Source organism: Sinohyriopsis cumingii, chromosome 15 (genome assembly GCF_028554795.1).
Source record: "Sinohyriopsis cumingii isolate HCF-2022 chromosome 15, ASM2855479v2, whole genome shotgun sequence".
Lineage (NCBI taxonomy): Eukaryota > Metazoa > Mollusca > Bivalvia > Unionida > Unionidae > Sinohyriopsis > Sinohyriopsis cumingii.
In genome coordinates, this window is record NC_142975.1 from 113,679,060 (window position 1) to 113,701,532 (window position 22,473).

The 22,473-nt window shown below is 33.8% G+C and overlaps 1 protein-coding gene across 1 annotated transcript in view; it reads left to right on the forward strand.

Annotated features, from left to right (window-relative positions):
- LOC149782517 (cleavage and polyadenylation specificity factor subunit 1-like) overlaps window positions 1–22,473 on the forward strand; it is a 152,093-nt gene that overhangs the window by 25,326 nt on the left and 104,294 nt on the right. Inside the window, exons 5-12 of the mRNA XM_089933943.1 lie at window positions 392–472; window positions 8,646–8,821; window positions 9,347–9,487; window positions 10,791–10,930; window positions 13,416–13,526; window positions 16,884–16,977; window positions 18,593–18,680; window positions 19,426–19,521. Of these exons, the coding sequence (XP_089790069.1) occupies window positions 392–472; window positions 8,646–8,821; window positions 9,347–9,487; window positions 10,791–10,930; window positions 13,416–13,526; window positions 16,884–16,977; window positions 18,593–18,680; window positions 19,426–19,521 (927 nt within the window). The remainder of the gene's footprint in view (window positions 1–391; window positions 473–8,645; window positions 8,822–9,346; window positions 9,488–10,790; window positions 10,931–13,415; window positions 13,527–16,883; window positions 16,978–18,592; window positions 18,681–19,425; window positions 19,522–22,473) is intronic.

Below are 22,473 nucleotides of genomic sequence, written 5' to 3' on the forward strand. Positions count from 1 at the left end.
TATATATATGTTAGTATTTCAATATATAACATGGTCTTGTAACCAACTCGTCATGCATTTTTATGGATTTCTGTTATACTTGGTATATTTTATGGTCATCATATGAAAATGTGCATATTGATCAGTCATTGTACTTGCATGATAGTTGTGAGTTTTTGCTCATTTTCTTCCTGTGTGCAACAAGTCTTTCACTTTTCATTGTTGGTAGTATAGTAGAGTAGGCTTATTCCATAGTGGTGGGCCTATCTTTTCTTGTGGAGGAGTGTATTTGGAAGACAATTTGTTTTAATAATAGCAGATTGAAAATAATTAAGTCTCTTATATGTGTTTGTTTTTTAATATAAGCAGCCATTTAGGTCATTGAACCTTACTTTTGATTCTGTTTTTTCAGTTGGCTTTGGTAGAGTATGACCCAGGGATGCATGATCTAAACACTGTGTCACTTCATTATTTTGAAGACCAAAAGTTGAAGGTAATTAGCACTATACATATATTATAGCAGTGGACAAATGTTGAAAATCCATGGTGGTCCTGGACAACCAGCTGTGCTGTTCTTATTTAATCTCTCTGAAATCAGAGGATGAAAGATTATTGAAGAATTTTCTTTTTTCGACATGTCTTGTCCATCAGATTTTTAATTCTTGGCTACCCCTGACCAGGACCTTATAATGTATTTTCTGTTTATCAATGTTTACATCTTTCACATTATTGCTAATATTATTAATAATGTGTCTATATCAGCTAAATGGAAACTTTCCAGGTACAATTTTTATTTGTTGATTACCTTTAACATAACATACGACAACAGTTGTTATTTGCTTGATTCTTTATACTTTAGATAGTTTTATGTCTAAAGTTAGCCAGCAAAAAATAATGGTCACATGTTCTACAGTAAGTGCCCATTTCTTCAACAGAGTAATGAGAAAATATAATACTAGATCACAGGCATTCACTGTCAAGTCAGAGATGAAATATACTGCTACCATATGTTGGTATATTGACAGACTACAAACATTTGTGAGATTTGTTTCTTGAAGGGTTCACACTTAAGAGGCTGGTAGACTAAACTTAGATCATCAGATTAGATAAAAAGTAGTGTCCTTAAATTGCTTATTGTTCATTTGATTCAATTATGTCCCATCAGCAATTGGAAGGGTGCTTATAGTCTTACTCATGTCTTTCTAAATGTCTATTCATCACACTTTTTGTTAGACATTGCATTAGATTAGGAAATTCATATATAGCAAAAGAGAGGCGGCAGCCATTCATGATCTATGAGCACATTTTTAGGTTTCAGTAGCTATTTGTAGAAGAAGACATTTTTTATATGGAAAACTGAAATTTGAACTGATAACATGTAGGAGCTAAAACTTTAAATATAAATTTCTCTCTAATCTTTCACAGTAAATTCTCTGAAATGTTATAATAGACCATTTCCTAATACAGATACACTAAAAACTAGTTGCTGTTTTTTTTGCCTACCATCTATCCATTCATCATATTTATTTGTTCTGTTTGTTATGAGATGCAGTTGCTGTCTTTTCAACTTGTCATATTTAAAGGAAATAAAACTCATATTTGTTGGTTTTGAAGAGCTACAACATGCACATCATTTGTATGGGTGATGGGCCAGGTTTAAAGAATCTGTAAAATGAGATTAGGATTTTAATTGGAAAGGGGATGTAGAGTATTATCAGATTAACAGTAGAGTACTGTGAGCCTGTTTCATGTTATACCCATGCGTCAAATAGATACTAAGGGCTGTTCCAGTAAAACATATACCCCCCGGGGGGAAGGCACTTTCAAATTCAACCAACCCACAACAGAAGCAATTTAAAAAAATTATTATCCACCATCAGATGTGTTTTAATCGAGAAACACTGCCCCCTACAGAAGTATATTTTTTAACATAATTTCTGGCTATGGGTTAGTGGGCGGTTGAAGCGATTTTAATATTGGGTAGGGGACAGAAGCGATTTAAATGACAGCTGGCTGGAGGTAATCTACTGAATTCATATACATCATATAATCTACTGCGTATTTTTATTTATATTCATTCATTATAATCAGTCTTTTGTCCTTTTGTTTTTGTGTCAGCCAAGTATGTCTCTGATACTGTGAAATCACAGATTTTCTTGGTGGCTTATTATTTGTAGATATCATTGATCAGTCCCTTAATACCTACTAATTTAACATCCATGAATACAGATTTTATAATAGATATTTCCATTCTAATACAGAAATCATGAATTTGTATCCTTACTAAACTCTGTGTTTCCTAAAGTGATTAACATGTCTTGCTATTTTTCTTTGTTCTCAGGCATGCTGCTTTTGATTAGAATGACAGTTAAATCTCATATAGCTTTAAATGTGTGGTCAGATTCTATAATTCTTGTTATTATTTTTTCCAATAAATGTTTTGGTAAATTTTTATGATTTGTCAGAGAAAAAAAACAATGATGCCTGTTGAAGTGATGTTGCATCATTTGTCTACTTTTACACCCTATCATTTCTTGTAAGAACATCTTTTTCAGTTACTGATGTCTTATTTTTATGCCTTGTTGCAAGACTAATATAAAGTTATAACAAAATATAGCAAGTCAAACATTTTTATATCATAGATTAAAACAAATGGATGAAAGTCAAGGAATCATTTTTCCCAGAGCACTCATAAAATTAATGTCATTGCAATTAACTGCATTGTCAACAGCATCATCATCACTGATGGCCTAGCAGTAACATTATGCACTTTCAATCCAGTTGTCACAGGTTCTATCTCCCACTTCTAGTCTTTCATATGAGACTTATACCTATGGCCTGAGGGGCTTTCATTGCAGAGTGGTATAAGATGCTTGTCTTGTGATACAGATCTGAGGGGCTTCCATGGCAGTGGTACAAGATGCTTGTCATGTGATTACTTGCCTACAATGTGCAAATGAGAATGTTGCCAGTTACTTGTGGAAGGTCAGTGGTTCTATATAAGTGGTGTTTGGTGTCTCAATAGGACTTGGATTTTCTTCAGCAGTAAAACTGGCTGCCATATATAGATTCTCTTTCATCTGAAAATGGTGTAAAGGCCATACTGATGTAATGAAACCCCAAGAGCTCATGTCTAAACGACTTCAGCTGTTGGAGATAAATGTCAAATCAACAGAGGCTCCATGTGCCCAAGTGTACTAAGGTGCTTGCTTTTACATCACTTAAACATCTCACAGAGTGAGTTTGTGTCACAGATCAACCAATTTAGGTTGGTGGTCTTTCGGGGTCCTTCCTCCACCTAATATATTGTAAAATAAATCACCAAAAAACCCAAAATCAAACCACACTGAATCAACCAACTAATCAACTGTAGCAACAGCTGAAAAGGTACTAGTCAATCATTTTTGCCATAGCCGTACAAGTTTACAACTTTTGACTCAAGTAATTTTTGTAGACTATAGAATATCGTCAATTATGCCTTTCTGACAGTTACCTAAAAGTTATCATCAGTTGGTGCAAATGGATTTTTCATGGTGAGCATATGAGATGGAAAAGTCTTGAGCAATCCTGCATCATACACTGCCGAAAAGTTTACATTTTAGCTCACTTAAATTTTCTCTTAACAATGTTCATTGTTCCAACTAGAACTGTTATAACTTATTCAAGCTATATTCACCAATATCTGATTATATGCATCTGTAATAAATATTTGTAACAAAGTATGAGAATGCATCAATGTTTTTCAGTGATGCATTTGAATTGAGCAACAACCACAATCAACAAACCAAGAAATAAAATTATTCACATCTCTCGGGCAGAAGTAGGGTATAATCATAATCTGCCAAAAGATTTTTAATTTTTTAAATTTGCCAAATATTTTTTCCAACCATACTGATTCAGTGGACATATCACCAGAATGGACAGAAACAGACCAGAAGGTTAAAATCAATTTGATACAGCTTTTAAGTAGCTAAATTGATATTGGTTTAGTTAACTGTACACCCTTTCTTGTCTTCCTTTTGATGAAATTTCTTACTGAAGCTAAGAAAATAATGTTGCACACTTAAAAAAGGAGGCACACTTCTACTCAATATTGTTTTTATTATACTTCTCCATTCCAGCTTGTTCTAATGATCTTCTCCCCCCACATACTGTTTGTCTTGTTTATGATATGTTTCTAAATTTCTCACTTACTTTTCCTACTACTATACAAATGTTCAGTGAATATGCATATCAGTGTGAAACACAATGGGGAGACTAATCTAAGGTTAAAAACCTCCACATTTCTGGATATATTCTGCTTGGATTCCATATTTCTGCACAAAACTCAAGAGTTCAGGACTCTGCACTAATTCAATTCCCACTGTAAATTTGTGCAACACCATGATTTTTAAAATTTAGTAACTTAAAATTTTGAGTGCTCATGATCAAATTTATATCAGTATAGACACATCTATGACGACAGCTTTTGTGAAGAAAAAAAAAAACATAACAGCCACACCATTTTCTGGATCTTTACAAATTTGAAATGTGTGCTTTCAATACTGCACCAAAGAGTCAGCTGCTGATTTCAGTAATGAGTCGTCCAAACATGGGTCTGTAAAGGGATGGAAATTATGTTAATAAAACAATGTCCCTCACTTTTTTTCAGTTACAAGTAGGACAAGTTCTCAAAAGATTGTTTTTACTAAAATCTTACTTTCATTATCAACCAATCAGGGACAGTCAAACACATATATACTCTATTTTATCTTCACTGATTTATAGTATGGTTCTCGTTCTTTCACATCTGTAGTAATGCGAGTCCTTGAACAACTCTCAATGGTTGTAAGCCTTTTTCGACCATGCTGAACGGACACACTGTAAGATAATGTTCAAGTAACAGAAATAGAATGGGATAACCAGAGACCAATAAAATTGAATAGTCAAGTTATCTCCTCTGCAGGGATGCTGCCAGGATTTCAGGATGTACTCTAAGTTTTGTGTGTGTGTGATCTCCAGTGAGGAAGTGGTGGTGGTGGGAATAGCCATTGTTAAATATCTCCCTAACACTTAAATATCTGTCACTCTTTCTTACTGTTCCACTCTGTTACAGCTCTACTGAAATCAAAATTCTCGAAGAGATGTCATCTCTAGTTGTATAGCGATTATTACTGTGAGGTCATTGGGCATGGTCACGTGGTTGTGGTGGGGTCTTGGTTGGGATGGCGTAAAGACTATAGGCTTACTCCATATTCGACAGCTAATTATGATGTTGTCAAAAGAATTAAAAAATTTCTAGCAATTCAGTTGGACTCGGATACTTGATTCATAGTCAATGAACATGTTCTAATATTGATGTGTTTATTTTGGAGCTATGTTCCTCCATCACATTCAAAATTTGGATATACCAAAGGTGAAATTGGTACAGTTGCATCCTAAACTACTATCGTGGCTACTTCTGATGTTACTTAATGTGAGACTTTAATGCAAGAACTTGTAGCTTCAGTGATTTTTGGGTTACAAAAATTAATTTCTTCTCAAACAACTCAATTTGGTGCCGATTACATTGTTTTTTAATGATATGGTGAGAATTCTTGATGTGTAAAAATTGCACAAGAAATGATCAGATCAGAAAATTACTACTGCTGGGAAAATACTGATAGGAATATACAGAAATAATGATATAATTATTTAAGTAGAATATGTGGTGATAATACGAGTGCTAGTTCTACAACTTTGTGCAAAATACATCTTGTACAACTATTCTGTTGTTTCTAACAGCACTGTAATTTGGCAATAATTTCTGTCCACTTTTTATAATTTCTGTCCACTTTTTATTTTAGTCCCTTGCTAATTAATAGTTTTAGATTTTACAACACTAAGCACATTTTACCTTTTGACAATAACACATCATTATAAATATTTAGATTGCAAGAAAATAGAAGTTACAATTTTATTAAAAGCACTGGTACCAGTAAGACTAAAGGAGATGGTAAAAAAAAAAAAAGAATTAGGATGAACAGATTAGTAGTGTAGTAAAGAATCCATATATCAGAATGACATCAAGTATTTTTTCATCAATTTCATCATCAGTTAATGATACTGCTTAAAAATGTATTGCACTAGATAATATACATTTTTAGTTATCCATTTTGCAATACAAATACCAAATGATGGCTTGGAACTAAATGCCAAAAGGTCTGCAGAAAATACCACCATGATCTATATATATCGAAGAACCGAACATAAACTGGTCAAATTTGTATCCATCTTGCTTTGAGTTTACACAGATGAGTCAGTCTCTTACGTTTAATGTCATTTAATTTTTGTACATCATCTGGTCATACATCTGCATATGATACAAAAGTTTGCTTTTTTATTCTTTTGTTGCTCAGTGGTTATGCCAACTTGAGATCTACACACACTTAATTATGTTGTATGGGGATTCTCTGATGTTCCTTATGAGCCTTAATCTGTTTATTGTTTCTGAATTTAATATGATCCTCCTCGATGTACAAATATAATTCTGTGCAGTGAACTCCTTTCATTGCCTGCTGTCTGAAACGCATATGCATAACTAGCTTGAACAAGTTACTGTTCTTTATTGTTGTGCAATTTTCAACATCTCTCATGTATGGACCCATGGGTATTCTCTCTTGGATATCTCTGTCCCAGAAAGAAAAGTTTTGAACCAGAGGTCTCGTTAGGATTTTAAAACTAAGAGTCCATGGCTCCCATTTTGGTAAAAATATGAGTCCCATCAGGAAAAGTTGCAGTCCTCTCTCAGAAAACCATGCCAATTATAGTAACTGTTGGTTGCCATAGAGTTTAATTTCTTCATTCTTTATAACACTGACATATTTATAACACTGACATAGCTCTTGCATGCCCATCAGAGTGAGTCTGAATTTTTTCGATCCAAGGAAGGTCTTATTCAAAGCACTAAGCTAGGCATCACACACTTTCTTACACTTGGCTAATGTCCCTTTCAAACTATCAGTTCTAGCAACTTTAGCCCTCTCCTGAATCTCTCAATTTTCGTCAGTTTGCCGTTGAACTCCAAAATACTCATTCAAGTCTGTCTCAACATGTCATGATTCCGAGGTCATGTGCACTGCTTATTCCGTTACACTCGGTAATGAACACAAAAATGAAAGCTAAAGTTGTTTATTTGATGTACTGTTATAAATGACCACATGTACATCTCTGGGTCTTGCTGCTTCTGAATTCAAGCACTGTAAATATCAGTAGATTTTCCCACTCAGCTGCAAGTCAAAGCCTTTGATCTCGCCGCTTAGCTATTGCAGCATGTTCTTTTGATGTACTCTTATAATGGTGACGACGGGAGTGGGGGAGGGGGCTTTAAACCGCTAAATTCTGTCATTGTAAATATCATCACAGCTAACTGATCAACACATTTTCCCCACTATGCAGGTGACTGAAGCAGGACTGGCAAGTATTTGAATTTTGCCGCACGCCTAAATAAAAAAAATTGGCGTCCAAATAAGCGTGATTATAAGCGTTTCCGAGACCTCTCAGTTTTCACTAACATGAACCCTGCCAAAGATTCACTTCCTTGAATCAGTGTTTTGCTGCCTCTTATGCCAGATTTTTCTCTTCCATAATGCTGTATTAGGGTTTCAAGTCCAACATTCCCATAGTCTGCTTGTTTAGACATGGGTGTATTTAATAAATATAACTGGCATATTGTCCATCCAACACGTACATCGGACTCGCACTCAACATCAATTTTGGGCTCAAAATCACACACTGGTATTTTCAGTGACATTTTTCCAATGTCCAACAGACCGATATACATGAAATTCATTGTCATCATAGCTATCACCAGCCAGTATTTGCCAACTGAAAAACGTTGTCTGAAGACAAACCGTGTTGTGATTCAACCATTTTGGTTTCCTGCGTGGCCCTTATTGGAAACATGCATTTGTAAAACTTCCACGATGAAAGTAATTCTAAAACTCCATAAAACGCCTGTTCCAGGGCCAATGAACGAATCAGATTTCGTTTAACAGCCATTAATGTCGAACCGAAGTATCCAGATATCTGGATGTTGCATCAAGCGTTGTGAGACAGCTGCAGCAGTGTGAATTACATCGCGAAATGCACTTTTAAAGTTAAAGTTAAAAGTTTAATAAAAATTGCATACTGGGCAAAGAACATTTTTTATATCCACGGCATTGACGTAATTTGCCGAACATGTATCACTGCTTTAAAAGTACGCGAATTCGTTCAAAGTACGTGCACTCGCGTGTACTGGCATCATTTTCTGACCCAATGTTTTATTCATGTTAGACCGCTCGGAGGGGGGTAGATGCGATTTTAAATATATATTTGGGTTTTTTTTCTTTCTTCTTTCTGATAGACCCACCAGCGATTTCTCATTTTGTTAGCACAACCCACAACAGAAGTGATTTTCCTAACCAACCTTCCACTGTCAGAATTAAAATAGTCCGAAACACAACCTCCTTCAGAAGTTTTTTTGAAGTGCCGTCCCCGGGGGGTGGGGATATATGTTTTACTGGAACAGCCCTAAATAAGAATTCATTTAACTTTAATTATTTGTGTAGAAACAGTGTTAGGAAAAAGTCTTGTTTTTTAATTCAGGATTTAAAGCATTGCATGTTGTATGTATATGCATTAAGTTGTCTTACCACTTTGTGTAGGATTTTGCATCACCCTGTCACATTCCCACTATTCAAGTGGATCCAGATGGTCGATGTGCAGCCATGTTGATTTATGGAACCAAGATGGTCATTCTCCCTTTCCAAAAGGATATCTTTACAGAGGATGTTGAGAGCATTGTGGGAGGGGGAGGAGCAGGTGGTGGTTCTGGGTCAAGGTATAATAACAATAATATTAGTAATGTTTTTGGATTGTTTTTAGGGTAGTTCTGTTAAAATACATATTTATTTTGTCTTCCTTCAGCTGGTCAGCTAATCTGTGTATCCGTTTGCAGAACAAATAGATGTACATATGTTCCTCTCATGTGAACAGGAAAGAAGTTGATTACATAAAAAAAACAAATTCAATGAATTTTAAATAATTGCCTGAACTTTATCCTCAGTGTAGATTAGTGGACAAAATGGATAGGCAAGGTGTCTTAAGTCTTACTTTTAACAATGATGAATAATTTCTGGCTTGTTTGTTACTTAGAGTAAAGTAATAGTGCATGCTTATCCCAAAGCTGCATCATATTGTTTTATATTTTGCATTAATATTTACAGAAACACAGTAATTCATATCATTTTACATACAAAGATGCATTTTTCAGGGTCATGTATGCAGTTTGGATAAACATAAATGAATCGAGATGAATTAGGTTTGGGTAAATGAGGTTTTACTGTAATTTTCCATTTTTTTGTAGATCTCCAATCTTAAATTCATACATCATAGACCTGTTGAGTTTTGATGAGAAGATCCTCAATGTATTAGATTTCCAGTTTTTACATGGCTACTACGAACCCACCATCTTTATCCTTTATGAGCCATACCCCACCTGGGCAGGGTAAGTGCATTTCAAGTTGGGCAACCTTAGTTTGTACATAGCTGCTATGAACCCACATTTGCCATGTATGAACTATGTCCCATCTAAGTACAGGTTAAGTTGGTCAACCAGTTTTTACATGGCTTCTACAAACTAAATCATCTTTGTATGTGTATGTGTGTGTGATTTGGAATTTTAACGTAGCTTTAAAAAATATTCCAGCCATATAACCATGATATCTGCATTGTGCTAGTTTATAGTGATGTCTAGCACTGGGACATCATGTCCCACCCAGTTACATTATACTGACACCAGGCCGACCAGTGATGACAATAACCTCTTGATGCTGAGCGCTAAGTGAGGCAGCTGCTAGTACCATTTTTGTAAGTTTTTTATGACTTAGCTGGGGTTCAAACCTGTGTCCTCCCGCATCGGAGGTGGACACTCTAATCACTTAGGCCACAGAAACAGCCCTCATCTTTGTAACATACAAGTCATACACAACATGGGCAGGGTAACCACAGTGCAAATTGATCAACCTCATTTCTTTGGTCGTACCCACTGCATAAAATATGGAAGAAATAGTTTAGACTTTCTGGGAGTTGTAACAATGACATAAAGGAACATTGTCATCAGCAATCTTGAGATTTTGTCTAAAGTGTTTTAATGGTCTTAATCATGATAACTTAGCATGGTTTGCATTCAGGACATAGTGTTCTTGGTAGCTCTTGTTAGATCTGCACAAGAAAATTAATTCACTTTCTTGGTGCAGGACTCTTGTGAGGTTTTTATGGAATATAAGACAAATAATATAAACTAGGAAAGTACAGGGTCATGGTACTTCCTGATGTTTCATAGTTTACAAATGGATTGATTGCAGTCAAGTATCATAGTGTGAAAAGGACTGAATTCTGTATAATCTCATTATTTTGGGAGGTGACATGTATGCAACAAGTCTTTCAGCTAATGGTTTGCAGTTGCATTATCAAAAGTGCTGTTATTCATTTTTGGATTCTTTTCATAATGAATCCATGCTGTGTTAGTGTTCAGAAGAGAACAGCAAATTTAGAATGTCTATACATATCATTTACTAAAATACATTACTAGCCATTACTTAATACGTCATGTTCTCTAAATGTCATATATAATGACCCTTGGTCCCATGTTTAGATCTAAGACATTGAAAATTTAGAGAAAATTATTTCAGGATGTCAATATTTTTTTGTTCAAAATAGAAATGAATAACTTGATAACAACAGTTATTAACAGCTATGAAATGGTGCACATGACATTCAGTTAAGTTTATACTGATATTCCTTTGCAGACGTGTTGCCGTAAGGTCAGATACCTGTAGTATTGTTGCTATCTCCCTCAACATCCAGGAAAAAGTTCACCCTATTATTTGGTCCTTGGCTAATCTACCCTTTGACTGTAAGCAGTGTCTCTCAGTGCCGAAACCTATAGGTAAGTACGACTGTTGGAATAAAATGATGTATCATATTTTTCAGGATGCAACACACTTTTATGTGACACCATAAAGTGCTGTCTGTACCCGTCCATTTATATTTAAATGCTTATGTATTTTCATATTGTACATACCAAGTTTCATTTTGTTGATGTTTAACCATATTTGATATTGGGCTAAGTATCAAGAAGACATGGAGTGTGTGTGTTTTGGATTTTTAACATAGCTTTAACAGTATTTCAGTCAAATCACTACCATGTCTGGAGTGTGATAGTTTATAGTGATGTCTAGCACTGGGGCATCATGCCACAGACATGTAGCACCATGTCCCACCCAGTCACATTATCCTGATACTAGGCTGACCAGTCCTAACACTAACCTGTTAATGCTGATCTCCAAGCAAGGCAGCTGCTATTGCCATTTTTATAAGTCTTAGGTATGACTCGGCTGGGGTTCAAACCCACGACCTCCCACATCCGTGGCAGATGCTCTAACCACTAGGCCACTGACGTGGTCAAAAAAGACATGGGTCAGTTTTAATATCTTTTTCTATGAAAATCTAATTAGCTACAGTACTTGGACCTTTGTTGGCTTCATCAGCTATACTATATTGACAGTGACATCTGCATCCTCTGGACACATTTAAAGTCTTGCTTGCAACTTTCATGATGGGGGTGTACACTTTGTGACACAACAATCAATAGCTATTTTAATCTGAATCGTCATGCAGAGGCGGAAGTTTGATGAATGCATGTGCCTAAATGCAGTGAGAACTATGTTGATAAAATAACACATTGAGGAGCTGTATTACCATTTACTAGTAACACTGAGAATAATATACACTCCTGATGCTTTGAGTATAATATACACTCCTGATGCTGTGAGTATAATATACATTCCTGATGCTGTGAGACAAAAGCAGAAGGGAATCAGGATTTCAGTATGTATGATAGAGCATATGCATTCTGCAAAATGAAACTAATTTTTCTTACCCGCTTGGAATGTACACATTTTGTGTTTAATGTATAGTTTAAAGCCCCAATACTGCCGTTATGTGAAAAAGGTTGTATATGCCAAATCATCTGAATAATATAGTCTTCAAAGATATTGGTTGTAAACAGCATTGGGTTCCAATTAAACCAGATAATGTCGACTTTTCTTCACATTATAATTTCTACGTAGAACCAAGAAACCTGGCCATTTTTCACATGTATATGAATTGATCTGATATTGATTGGCAACATCCAAGGGTGAACTGATACCAGTCAAAAGCTGGAACACAAGATTTGAGGACATCACCATTGTAAACATTAGCTAACAGCATGCTATGTTGGATTGTCTTCTGTCCAAGTTCACCCTTCAAAGTATTCCAGATCCCCAGCTGATCATCAGTAATCACCGAGTCTTATTTTTATCTAATGAGAACTTTTCTTCTCAGATCCACTTAACAAAGCAGGCCTACTTCTCTTCATTCACTCATCAATTTGAGCACCACATGCGAATGTTATTAGGTGGTCATTCACGGAATTTGTTGAATGTATCACATCACGACATTTGGAGCACTCCTAAAAAAGAACAGAATTAATGGTAGCTTCATTGACTGAGTGGTGCCTCTTAATTATAAACTGAATATTTGAACATTTTTTAAAACCTCACATCTTCCTTTTTTCAAAGAACGATTTATGTCAGATAGCTTTCTTTAACAAATCATTTCCTTCTTTCCTAACTTTAGTTAGATTGGAAGAATGGTACAATTTATGATAAAGGGCTACAATGGGGCTTTAGTATTTATCCTTACATAATCTATTTAAGTAAGAATCGATTTTGTATAGCTCAAATATACAGTAACTCCTAGAGATACATCAACTGCAACATATGTAAACTCACAGATACTTAAATATACACAGACTGAATGCCTGGTCTAGGCTTCCTGCTTTTGCGATATTCAAATTGAGTGCACCCACAGTATATAGTTCTCCTCTTCCTCTTGTGTACATGAGTAAATCTTGTTTCTGTTACATTTTTTCATAATTTTGAGAACTTTTATAATGTTTTGTTGAAGTTACCTTTCACCATGATGTCAAAGTGTAAGAAAGATAGTAAAACCCAACTTAGGCAAGAACCGATTATGTTCTACATAAGGTTGAGGTCCCAGGAACATAACCCTAACATATCTCAGGTAGATATAAAACATTAGATTGAAACGTTTTCAACATTTGCTTTATATGCAAATAGCTTGCATGGTACAAGCAAGTTATTCTTCACTGAAAAGATTCTACAACAAAAATGTTGTAATAAATCCTTTTTTTAATCTGCTATAATTGTTGTCATTTTACAGGTGGGATTCTAATCTTTTCAACATTTGCTTTATATGCAAATAGCTTGCATGGTACAAGCAAGTTAGGCTTCACTGAAAAGATTCTACAACAAAAATGTTGTAATAAATCCTTTTTTTAATCTGCTATAATTGTTGTCATTTTACAGGTGGGATTCTAATCTTCGCAGTGAACTATCTTCTTTACTTGAACCAAAGTGTACCGCCGTATGGAGTCTCCCTAAACAGTATTGGTGACAACTCAACTTCATTTCCCATCCGTAAGTACTGTTTGTACAGGTGCACATCATTTCCCATTTCTAAGTATTGTTTGTTGCTTTAACTTAAGTATCAGTAGAATTCTTTGCAGACATGCATATTCAGTCAAGTAAAAAAGACAATTTAGCTTTCTCTCTCGAACATTAAAATGAAATGATCTTCGGTAGAGATAGAAATCTTATACGTCAAGTGAACAGTAGGTAGAGATAGGGATCTTATAAGCCAAGTGAAAAATATTTTTTAATTCCCTCTCTCTCCCTTATAAGCATTACAAGTTATATTGAAAAATTATATATAAAATATCTTTAAAAGTATAAAAGAAAATGGATTTGTCATGAATTCCTGACTTTTCTTTTCAGCCATAGATTGTCAGTCGTTTCAAGGGACTGTAATGCAGTAGTCATCTATTTTGTAGAGGCAAGCCAAAAACATCAGAAAATATCTTTATATTTTCTGATGTTTTTGGCTTGCCTCTACAAAATAGATGACTATTGCATTACACCTGTCATTCGCACCAACAATTATTTATTCCTAGGTTCTCTGCAACAGTTTGAACTGTGGAGGGGGTATATATGTGTGTGTGTGTGTGTGTGTGTGTGTGTGTTACTGGTTAAGTTTTTGCCTGTAGCTTAGAATTTTTGCATCATGAATACGTGTTATACATTGAATTATGAAACTTCGTGACACGATGCCTACTATGCCCTTGTCACAAAATTTGGTTACTGTAATCATTATTTCATGATTCATTTGAGTTCATTTTGTGTTCATACTGTTCATGCTAGAATCATTAAATAGATGATAGTATATACATGTTAGTACTTCACTTGTAGGAAAAAAGGGCACAGTTATCGTGTCACATTTTTGCAGGTGTAGGTTAAGTTTTGCATTTAGTTTATGTCCACATATATATTTTGCATTCTGTGTACAGACTGTCATATCTAGGATCATGAAATTGTTGAGTAGATGCATCTCTTGATGAGTACTACACACTTATCACAAAAGTAGATCAGTACGAACCGTGTGTTAGGCTTTAGCGACCTGGATTAAATTTTTTAGTTGGTGTTCTTTTCTCAGGTTCTGTTGTTGTTGGAATAATGAAATTGATGATGATGTGGATCTCTTTCACTCTTACAAAAAAAAGGCTATCATTACTTATATTTCATCTTGTACTTGCTGTGGTTCAGTTTAGCACATTACAACATCAGTACTTGATTTGTCATGCTCTTTGCATACAGTCATGCCTAGTATCATGAAATTTGGTGAGGGGATGTATATCTGTGACCTCTATTTCGTGCTTTGGTGACTTTTTTGAAATTTTGTTTTTAAAGTTCAGTTATTGCTGTTTATGTTCATGAATATATGTATGTGTTAGTCTACACCCAGGGAACTATCATAGCTCAATTGATAGAGCATTAGACTCGTAATTCTAGGGCTGCAGGTTTGCAAACACACACACACACATACACCCAGGTCAGCCCAGCGCACTGAGCTGTCTTGGTATATCTTTGGGAAAGGTACTTAGATTCCATTATCTTGGCGTGATATAGCCAATAATATGTTAGAAATGCCATTAAAAACAAAAGAATAAATGGTACTAAACCCATATAACCAAAGAAGGTCACAATGACCTGTATTTTATGCTTTACTAAGGTGGTTAAAGATTTTTTTTCTGATCAGTGCAGATGCAAGAAGGTATAAATATGTTTATTCAGTAGTAAGTGTTTAGGAGTGAATGATGATAATAGAGTCTTAAATTGATTTTAGAAAAACATTTTATTGATCTTAGGCTGTTATTATATTGCCTCAGCTTTGATATTACAGAAATTACTCGTTTTTAATGTTTTTCATTTCTATGCCAAAAGTAATCATTTCTTTATCAAGATAAATTTATTTTCTGCATGATAATTAATGTTTACAATATCTTTAAAACTACTAATGACTTTGTAGAGGCCAATTATGCCAGTGCCAGTCCACCATAAAATACAGTGGATATTACTGGAAGCAGAAAAAACTTTCAGTGTCTTATCAACAGCTGTAGAGCAAAGGTTGATTATAACAGAATGCATCCTGGTATAAAGACCTTCACAAACGATGCTAATGTGTGGTATTGAATATGGATGAAGATACCCAAAAAATATAAAAACCTCAAAACAGCCATTTTTTAAATATTGTTATTTCTACACTTGCTGATTGGATGGTGATATTTCCTTGGATTTTTCACTAAAATACTCCATATTGTTTCTTGCAGATTCTAAATGAAATAGCTATGGATTTTACCTACACTATATCCATAATGGTTGTTGTCATGAGACTCTTGTTGTTACTACTACTTCTGAAAGGCTGGTCATATTAACATGGAATTTTTACCATCAAACATTCTAGTGTCTAGGTGGTCCTAAATGAAAGTGGTGCTAATCTGACCTCCAGTTTGGCTTGAAAAATCTTGTTATTGCTTATGAATGGATTATGATATCAGCATGAGGTATTCACCAAAAAGGTTCTGAATGAAAATAATGCTGATCTGACAGCCATTATGGCAGTCATGGTATCATGGAAATCATATTATTACTACTCCTTCTGAATAGATGATCATGTCAACTTAAGATTTCGTCCTAAACGAAAAAATTATTATTGCTACTCATCTTGAATGGAAAGTCAAATTGACAAGGAGTTTTCACCAGAAGACTTATTATGATGTCTAGTTGGTACTAAATAAAAGTGGTGCTGATCTAATATAAAATACGGCCAGTATATCTTGTTATCATTGCTCCTTCTGAATGGATGGTCATATTAACATGAGTATTCAGAATAAGACCTCCAATAAAATCTACTTTGTCATAATTGAAAATTTTGCTGGTATTACATCCAGTATGTGAGCCACATCAGTTAATTTGAAAAAATTGCTGAAGAATATCTGAGATAGTTGCAACACTCAGCAGCAAACAAGAAGAGTCAGTTTTATCTTGGAAAAATTTCTTTTGGCCAGTAGAGTGTCTGTCCATTTGAAGGACTCTCGTTTTGTTGATATACGAGAATCACCATTTTTTAACAAATCACAATGCATAAAAATAATGATGTGTAGATGTTTGACATTTGTACATTTGTCTCATGAAGGATAATAGAAAATAGATAAATACTCACTATAGTTTGAGGACCTGCCACAAGTCGAGGACTTGCCACTGACCAGTTGGTCTCAGTCCTTACTTATCAGCAGATGACTTTAAAAAGTGAAAGAAAGAAAAAATGTGTCTTGGTTGATATGATAGTGACTCATCAAGTAGTTACTATTTGTTATGCATTTAAGAATTTGTTCATTTCTTTTGAAAATAATTCATTTTTTCACATGTTTATTCATGCAGGAGTACAGGAAGGTGTTCGAATTTCCCTAGATGCTGTCAAGGCTGCTTTCATTTCTTATGACAAGTTGGTGCTTTCTCTAAAAGGAGGAGAGCTGTAAGAAAACTTTCATGTGATAAAAATTTTAAGTGCCTCAGCTCTGAATGAAATAAATTGATTCATATAAATTTTGGTGGATCTTGTTCTATATGTATTTTGAAACTGTAAATTGCTCAGTCATCACATTGCAACAGTGTATGTTTCATTATGGGCTGAAGGGACTCCGTAATTTAATCTAATTAATTACAGTATCAACATATAACACACTGCGGATACAGTACTCCATCACCATAAGGCCCTTCATTATAATATGGTTGATTTTATAAAGTGAGCATAGTCCTGGATCTCATTTCATTAAGCGGTATTAAATTTACCTGTGTCATGTACATGTTCATATGTTGTTCTAACTGCACATGGTATACTCTGGTTCCCATGGACAGCATTATAATCAGGGAGTACTGTACTTCATTGTAAGGCAGTCTCACTGTAAGTTAGTGTACTATATCATCCATGGATAGCAGTATAATTTACAAGTACTGTATGTTGTACTTCATTATATGGCAATAACAGTTTAATTTATGAGTACTGTATTTTTTTGCTCATTATATGGCAATAACAGTATAATTTATGAGTACTGTATTTTGTACTTCATTATATGGCAGTAGCAGTATAATTTATGAGTACTGTATTTTGTACTTCGTTATATGGCAGTAGCAGTATAATTTATGAGTACTGTATTTTGTACTTCATTATATGGCATTGTGACTATAAGGTGGTATACTCTATTGCTCCCATAGATAAAACTGTAATTAAGGAGTACCATATTGACATCTTGATGATATTTTGATTGCATATTTGTGTGGTCTCAGTACAATTAACATTCCACCTTTCTGATAACTCTAGCTTAAATTAAGATACCTGTAGCCTAAATTAATTATGATAAGTCATCTCATTGCAAGATTTGATGAATCTCGAAAGAACTAAAGATTTTGAGAGCTTCGTTTTTATTCAGACTGTCTTTTCAATTAGAAAATGTCTTATAATATCAAGTTAAGGAAAGAAGTTTGCAATAGCTCTTAAAAGAACGATGAGCCTGGGGCCAGTCTCACTTTACAGGTATAATGTTAATGAGTTTTTTTTAAAAATCCATGTAGATCTATCACTTACATTTTCAGAATCTGAATAGTAAGAAAATATTAGAGGAAAAAACAAGGAAAAAGATAAAATTCCCATACAGATATAATAAAGGCACGGTTGGTGACTGATTTTCTAGGTGGATAGGAGTGCAGAGTAAAAATGATAAAGATTAAAAATCATTAATTGAGGTAAGATATGATTTAAAAAAATATTTTCAGTGGTATAAAATTTTCATTCTGCACCCCACCCACCTAGAACATCTTTTGCTTCATTTTTTACTTGGATATTCTGACATTTTCTTATTACAGTGATTGAATTTCAAAGGCCTGTGGTTCAGCTAATTTTACATCTACCTGTCAGAAAACACTGACCAAGACAACAAAAAGGTACCAAATTTAGTATCATTCTTTTTATGGAATCAAAGGCTGTAGTGGTCTGGAACACACGACTGAGAAAAGTGCAGGTACGGTTATGTTTTACTGCACAATTCTTTTTTTGTGTGTTTGTGATTTAGTTTTTAATTTATATATTTTAGGTATGTTTTAACCCTGATGGTTGACGGGATGAGGAGTGTCCGAAGCTTCCATTTTGACAAGGCAGCTGCCAGTGTCCTTACTACATGTGTAAGTCATGCAAGCATGATTTTCTGTTCTCCTTGGTTATATGCTTTTGATGGTCAGTTTTATTTCTGAAAGGATTCAGACTAAATTTGTTCAGGAGATTGGAGGAGAGCTTAGATTTTTGGAGAAATAAGCAGTAGATGTGTTCATAAACTGTTTTTGTTGTATGTAAATGATGAAACAGTAGTAACTAGTTTTTGGGCTGTAGAAGTGGAAGCCATAATGGCAGCTGTGTTAAGAAAGCAAAGGTGTTTTATAAAAGGTTTTGAAAGTTACGTCTTCGACATTAGTAGCTGTATTTAACTTCAGATCTGGTAAAATAGTTACTGTGTCAAAATATATTGTAGCCTGACAGTTCCAGTCTCACCTGCAAAATCGAACACCATTAATAGGCAGGATTACCAAAGTCCAATGAATACTTGTCATACGCTGTTTAATACTAAATCTTCTCTGGAAGACTTTTATCAGTCTTAATCATATTTGACGGCAGATATAAACATTGTGTCAAGTAACTATTTACTCTAACTTCAGTATTTTACTTGTATTTTTGTACAACAGTTTGTTCATGGTGGACATTCTCTTGCCCAGTCTTTTTTGCATACCTTTCAGTACTATCTAGCAGCTTTCTGCATGTATTGATTTGTGTTTTGATTATTAACTTAACTTTTTCTGCTTTGTTTAACAGACACCTCTGTTCCTAAATCTTTTAGCATATATTGAGTCACATATAATGTTTATGTATGTGCAGATGTGTGTCTGTGAGGAGGGGTTCCTGTTCCTGGGTTCAAGGCTGGGGAATTCATTGCTGCTGAAATACAGTGAAAAGGAATCTGGAGATATCAAGGTAGAGCAAGAAAAGAAATCATAGTTATCTCCCTTAACTAGTCAAAATAATCTTTAAGCTGCATTTGTTTTTTGTTTTTTTGAAGGTATGCATTTTTGATTCACATTTATATTTTGTATTATTTCATAAAATGATGGTGTCTATTCCTATACCACAGCAGTGATCTTCTAACTTAACAAATAAAAATAGATAAGATTTAAGATAAAGAGCTGTGTATATGTGAATGAGTATAAAAATTAGATTAGTAGGCTGCATGCTGCATTTCTTTCATGCCAGGCCACATATATAGCAGCTATTCCAGGTAAGTTTTGTTGCATGAATGATGATTGTACCATGGTTGTCACTTTAAGTTGATCTGAGCCAGTGAAGTGATTTCTAGGGGTAGACATTAATAATCACTTCTTAAACAGATTTTGACAGTAATGATTTAAACAAGAATAAAACAAAAATATATTCTGATTTTTATCAACTCATTATAGTTCTTCTATTTTGATATCATAAAGAATTTTTTTTAAAAATGTGTTTTATGCCATGATGATGTAGGTAGGATGGTTAGTTTAATAGTATGTCAGCAAAATATTGGGCATATATTACCAATTAAAAAGTTCAAATCTTTAATTGTGAAAAGACAGAGAGTTAAAATGCAATGAGGAAAAAGAAATTGCAAAGGAAATGGTAAGAATTTATTGTCACTTTAGTCTGAAATTTTCTTTTGCTTGATAATTAATGTTTATAAGGGTTTGCATTATATATATATATATATACATATATATATATATATATATATATATATATATATATATATATATATCACAAAACTCAAAGTGGGTGAGAATCTTGAATGCAAGATTGAGCAACCACCATTGGACATAGATAAATGAAATTTGATAGACAGTTTTCTATGGATATGTAGATGATTGGGGCCCTTCCATCATAAAATGTGACTCAGTATATCAAGTAACAAGCGAGGAAATCTCACTTGAAATGTACCAAAGCAGCTTTCTGGTGGTGCTTAATGTTTTTCGGACATTAATTTGAGTCAAGTAAAGTTCCTGCATTTGAGGACAGGCTAGATAGTCATGAAACTTTACAGCAAAAATTTTGACCTTGTGCTTAGATATTGCAAATGTTGATCATGTACAACATTGCTCTCAGAAGGTCATAAACAAAAAAATATTTGGAATTTTCTTACAATTGAGTAAATTTTTAGAATTAATTTTAGAGTCCTATGTTAAATGTTCTCTTCATGATTTTTTCAACCAGTATCTTCATAATGGAACAAGCAGTGGTGTATTCTGTGAATATATCCTTTATTTTCATTTCCATTCTGTTTGACTTACCTTCTTTCATATTGTGACCCATTTGAACTCAAATGAGCCTTAAAATATTTGATGATGATGAATGGTGGTGATTAATTCATCATATTATATTATTCAATATATATATTATATTGATGATGATGGAAGTACCAATTGTTTTCATTTTCAAATATATATCATCTTTTTATCAATAAAAATGTGTTCCATGTGTATAAATACATTTAGAAAAAACTGTTTTCTTTATTTAGCCTTTATCTGCTTCTGTTATATTTAGAAATATGAAATATATATTTCTTTGTAAAGATTATAATTTTCCAATTATTCTTTAAGAAACTGTTAATGATAACAATATATTTTGATGCAATGAATGAAAAATTTTAAGTCAAGGGAGAAAACCAGGTCTCTGTGTACGAGTTATTCCCCTTGTGGTACTGAAGGAATTATTCCAAAATAATAACAACATGACAAAACATTTGCTGGTAACCTCTGTGTCCTTATTATACACAGCTACTTGCATGTATACACAGTAAATCATGCAACAGCAATGTTAGTTTTCTACATTTCTGTACACTATACTGAAATACAAATAGGCAGTATGCAAAATTGTGAACAGCATATTTTTGAATCATATTATGTCAATCAGTCTGTAAGTTTGCACACCACCATCAAAATACAGTGTGAAAATATTATGCCAATCAGAATACCTATACTTTTAGAATGAACAATTCTAAAATTATATCATTGAACCGATAGTCTTCCTTTTTTCAGTTTAAAGATATGATAAATTAAGCCGCAAGTCTCTAAATTTATGCATCAGTGCAGTTAATTTCCACTTATTTTGTCCCCATTGCTTGCAGTGGGATAATCTTGATTTGTTAGTGTCCATATATATATATATATATATATACATAGAGAGAGAGAGAGAGAGAGAGAGAGAGAAAGAGAGAGATACTTAAGGGGTCCTGTTTTGCTACTTATTCAGTATTCTTTAATATTAGAAATTTTGTTTGGAATTCAATAATTTGAATGTTTCATTAAATCAAATATTGGTTTTTATTTTATAAATTTTAAACAAAATTTATCAAAGTTGCTTTAAAAAAATATAAAATATTGTACACTTTTTATGTTTGGAATTAAATTTTATATATTAAATATTTCATAGAGAATATTTTTTTAATTAAAAAAATTACTCTCTTCCCACATCAATGACCATTCTTCGTCATTAGGACTCCATCTAATGAAGTCTTCACTATGTTGAGCTTGACATAAATCTTGTCATATCCTGTTGTAATGTTATTTGACTGTTCTACTTTGTCTGAGTTTCTTTTGCTTTCTGATTCCTATTCTTATTGTCAGATGTCTTTAATAATCAGCATATGATGAATTTCTGAATATTTCCCAATTGGACCAAATAAGAATATTTGTGCACAGAAATACCTGTTGATATTGATGTAATTAGGTGGTGCTTTTAAAAAAATGTTTTTAATGTTTTTCTACAGATATTCAATAAAATATGTTATTAAAAGCCAAACAATTTTAGATGACAATTTTTAAAAATATTTAATGCTAAAATCATTTTGCCCAGTCATGGGATAGCTTTCTCAAGTTTCTGTTCCAAGAAAATCATTTTATT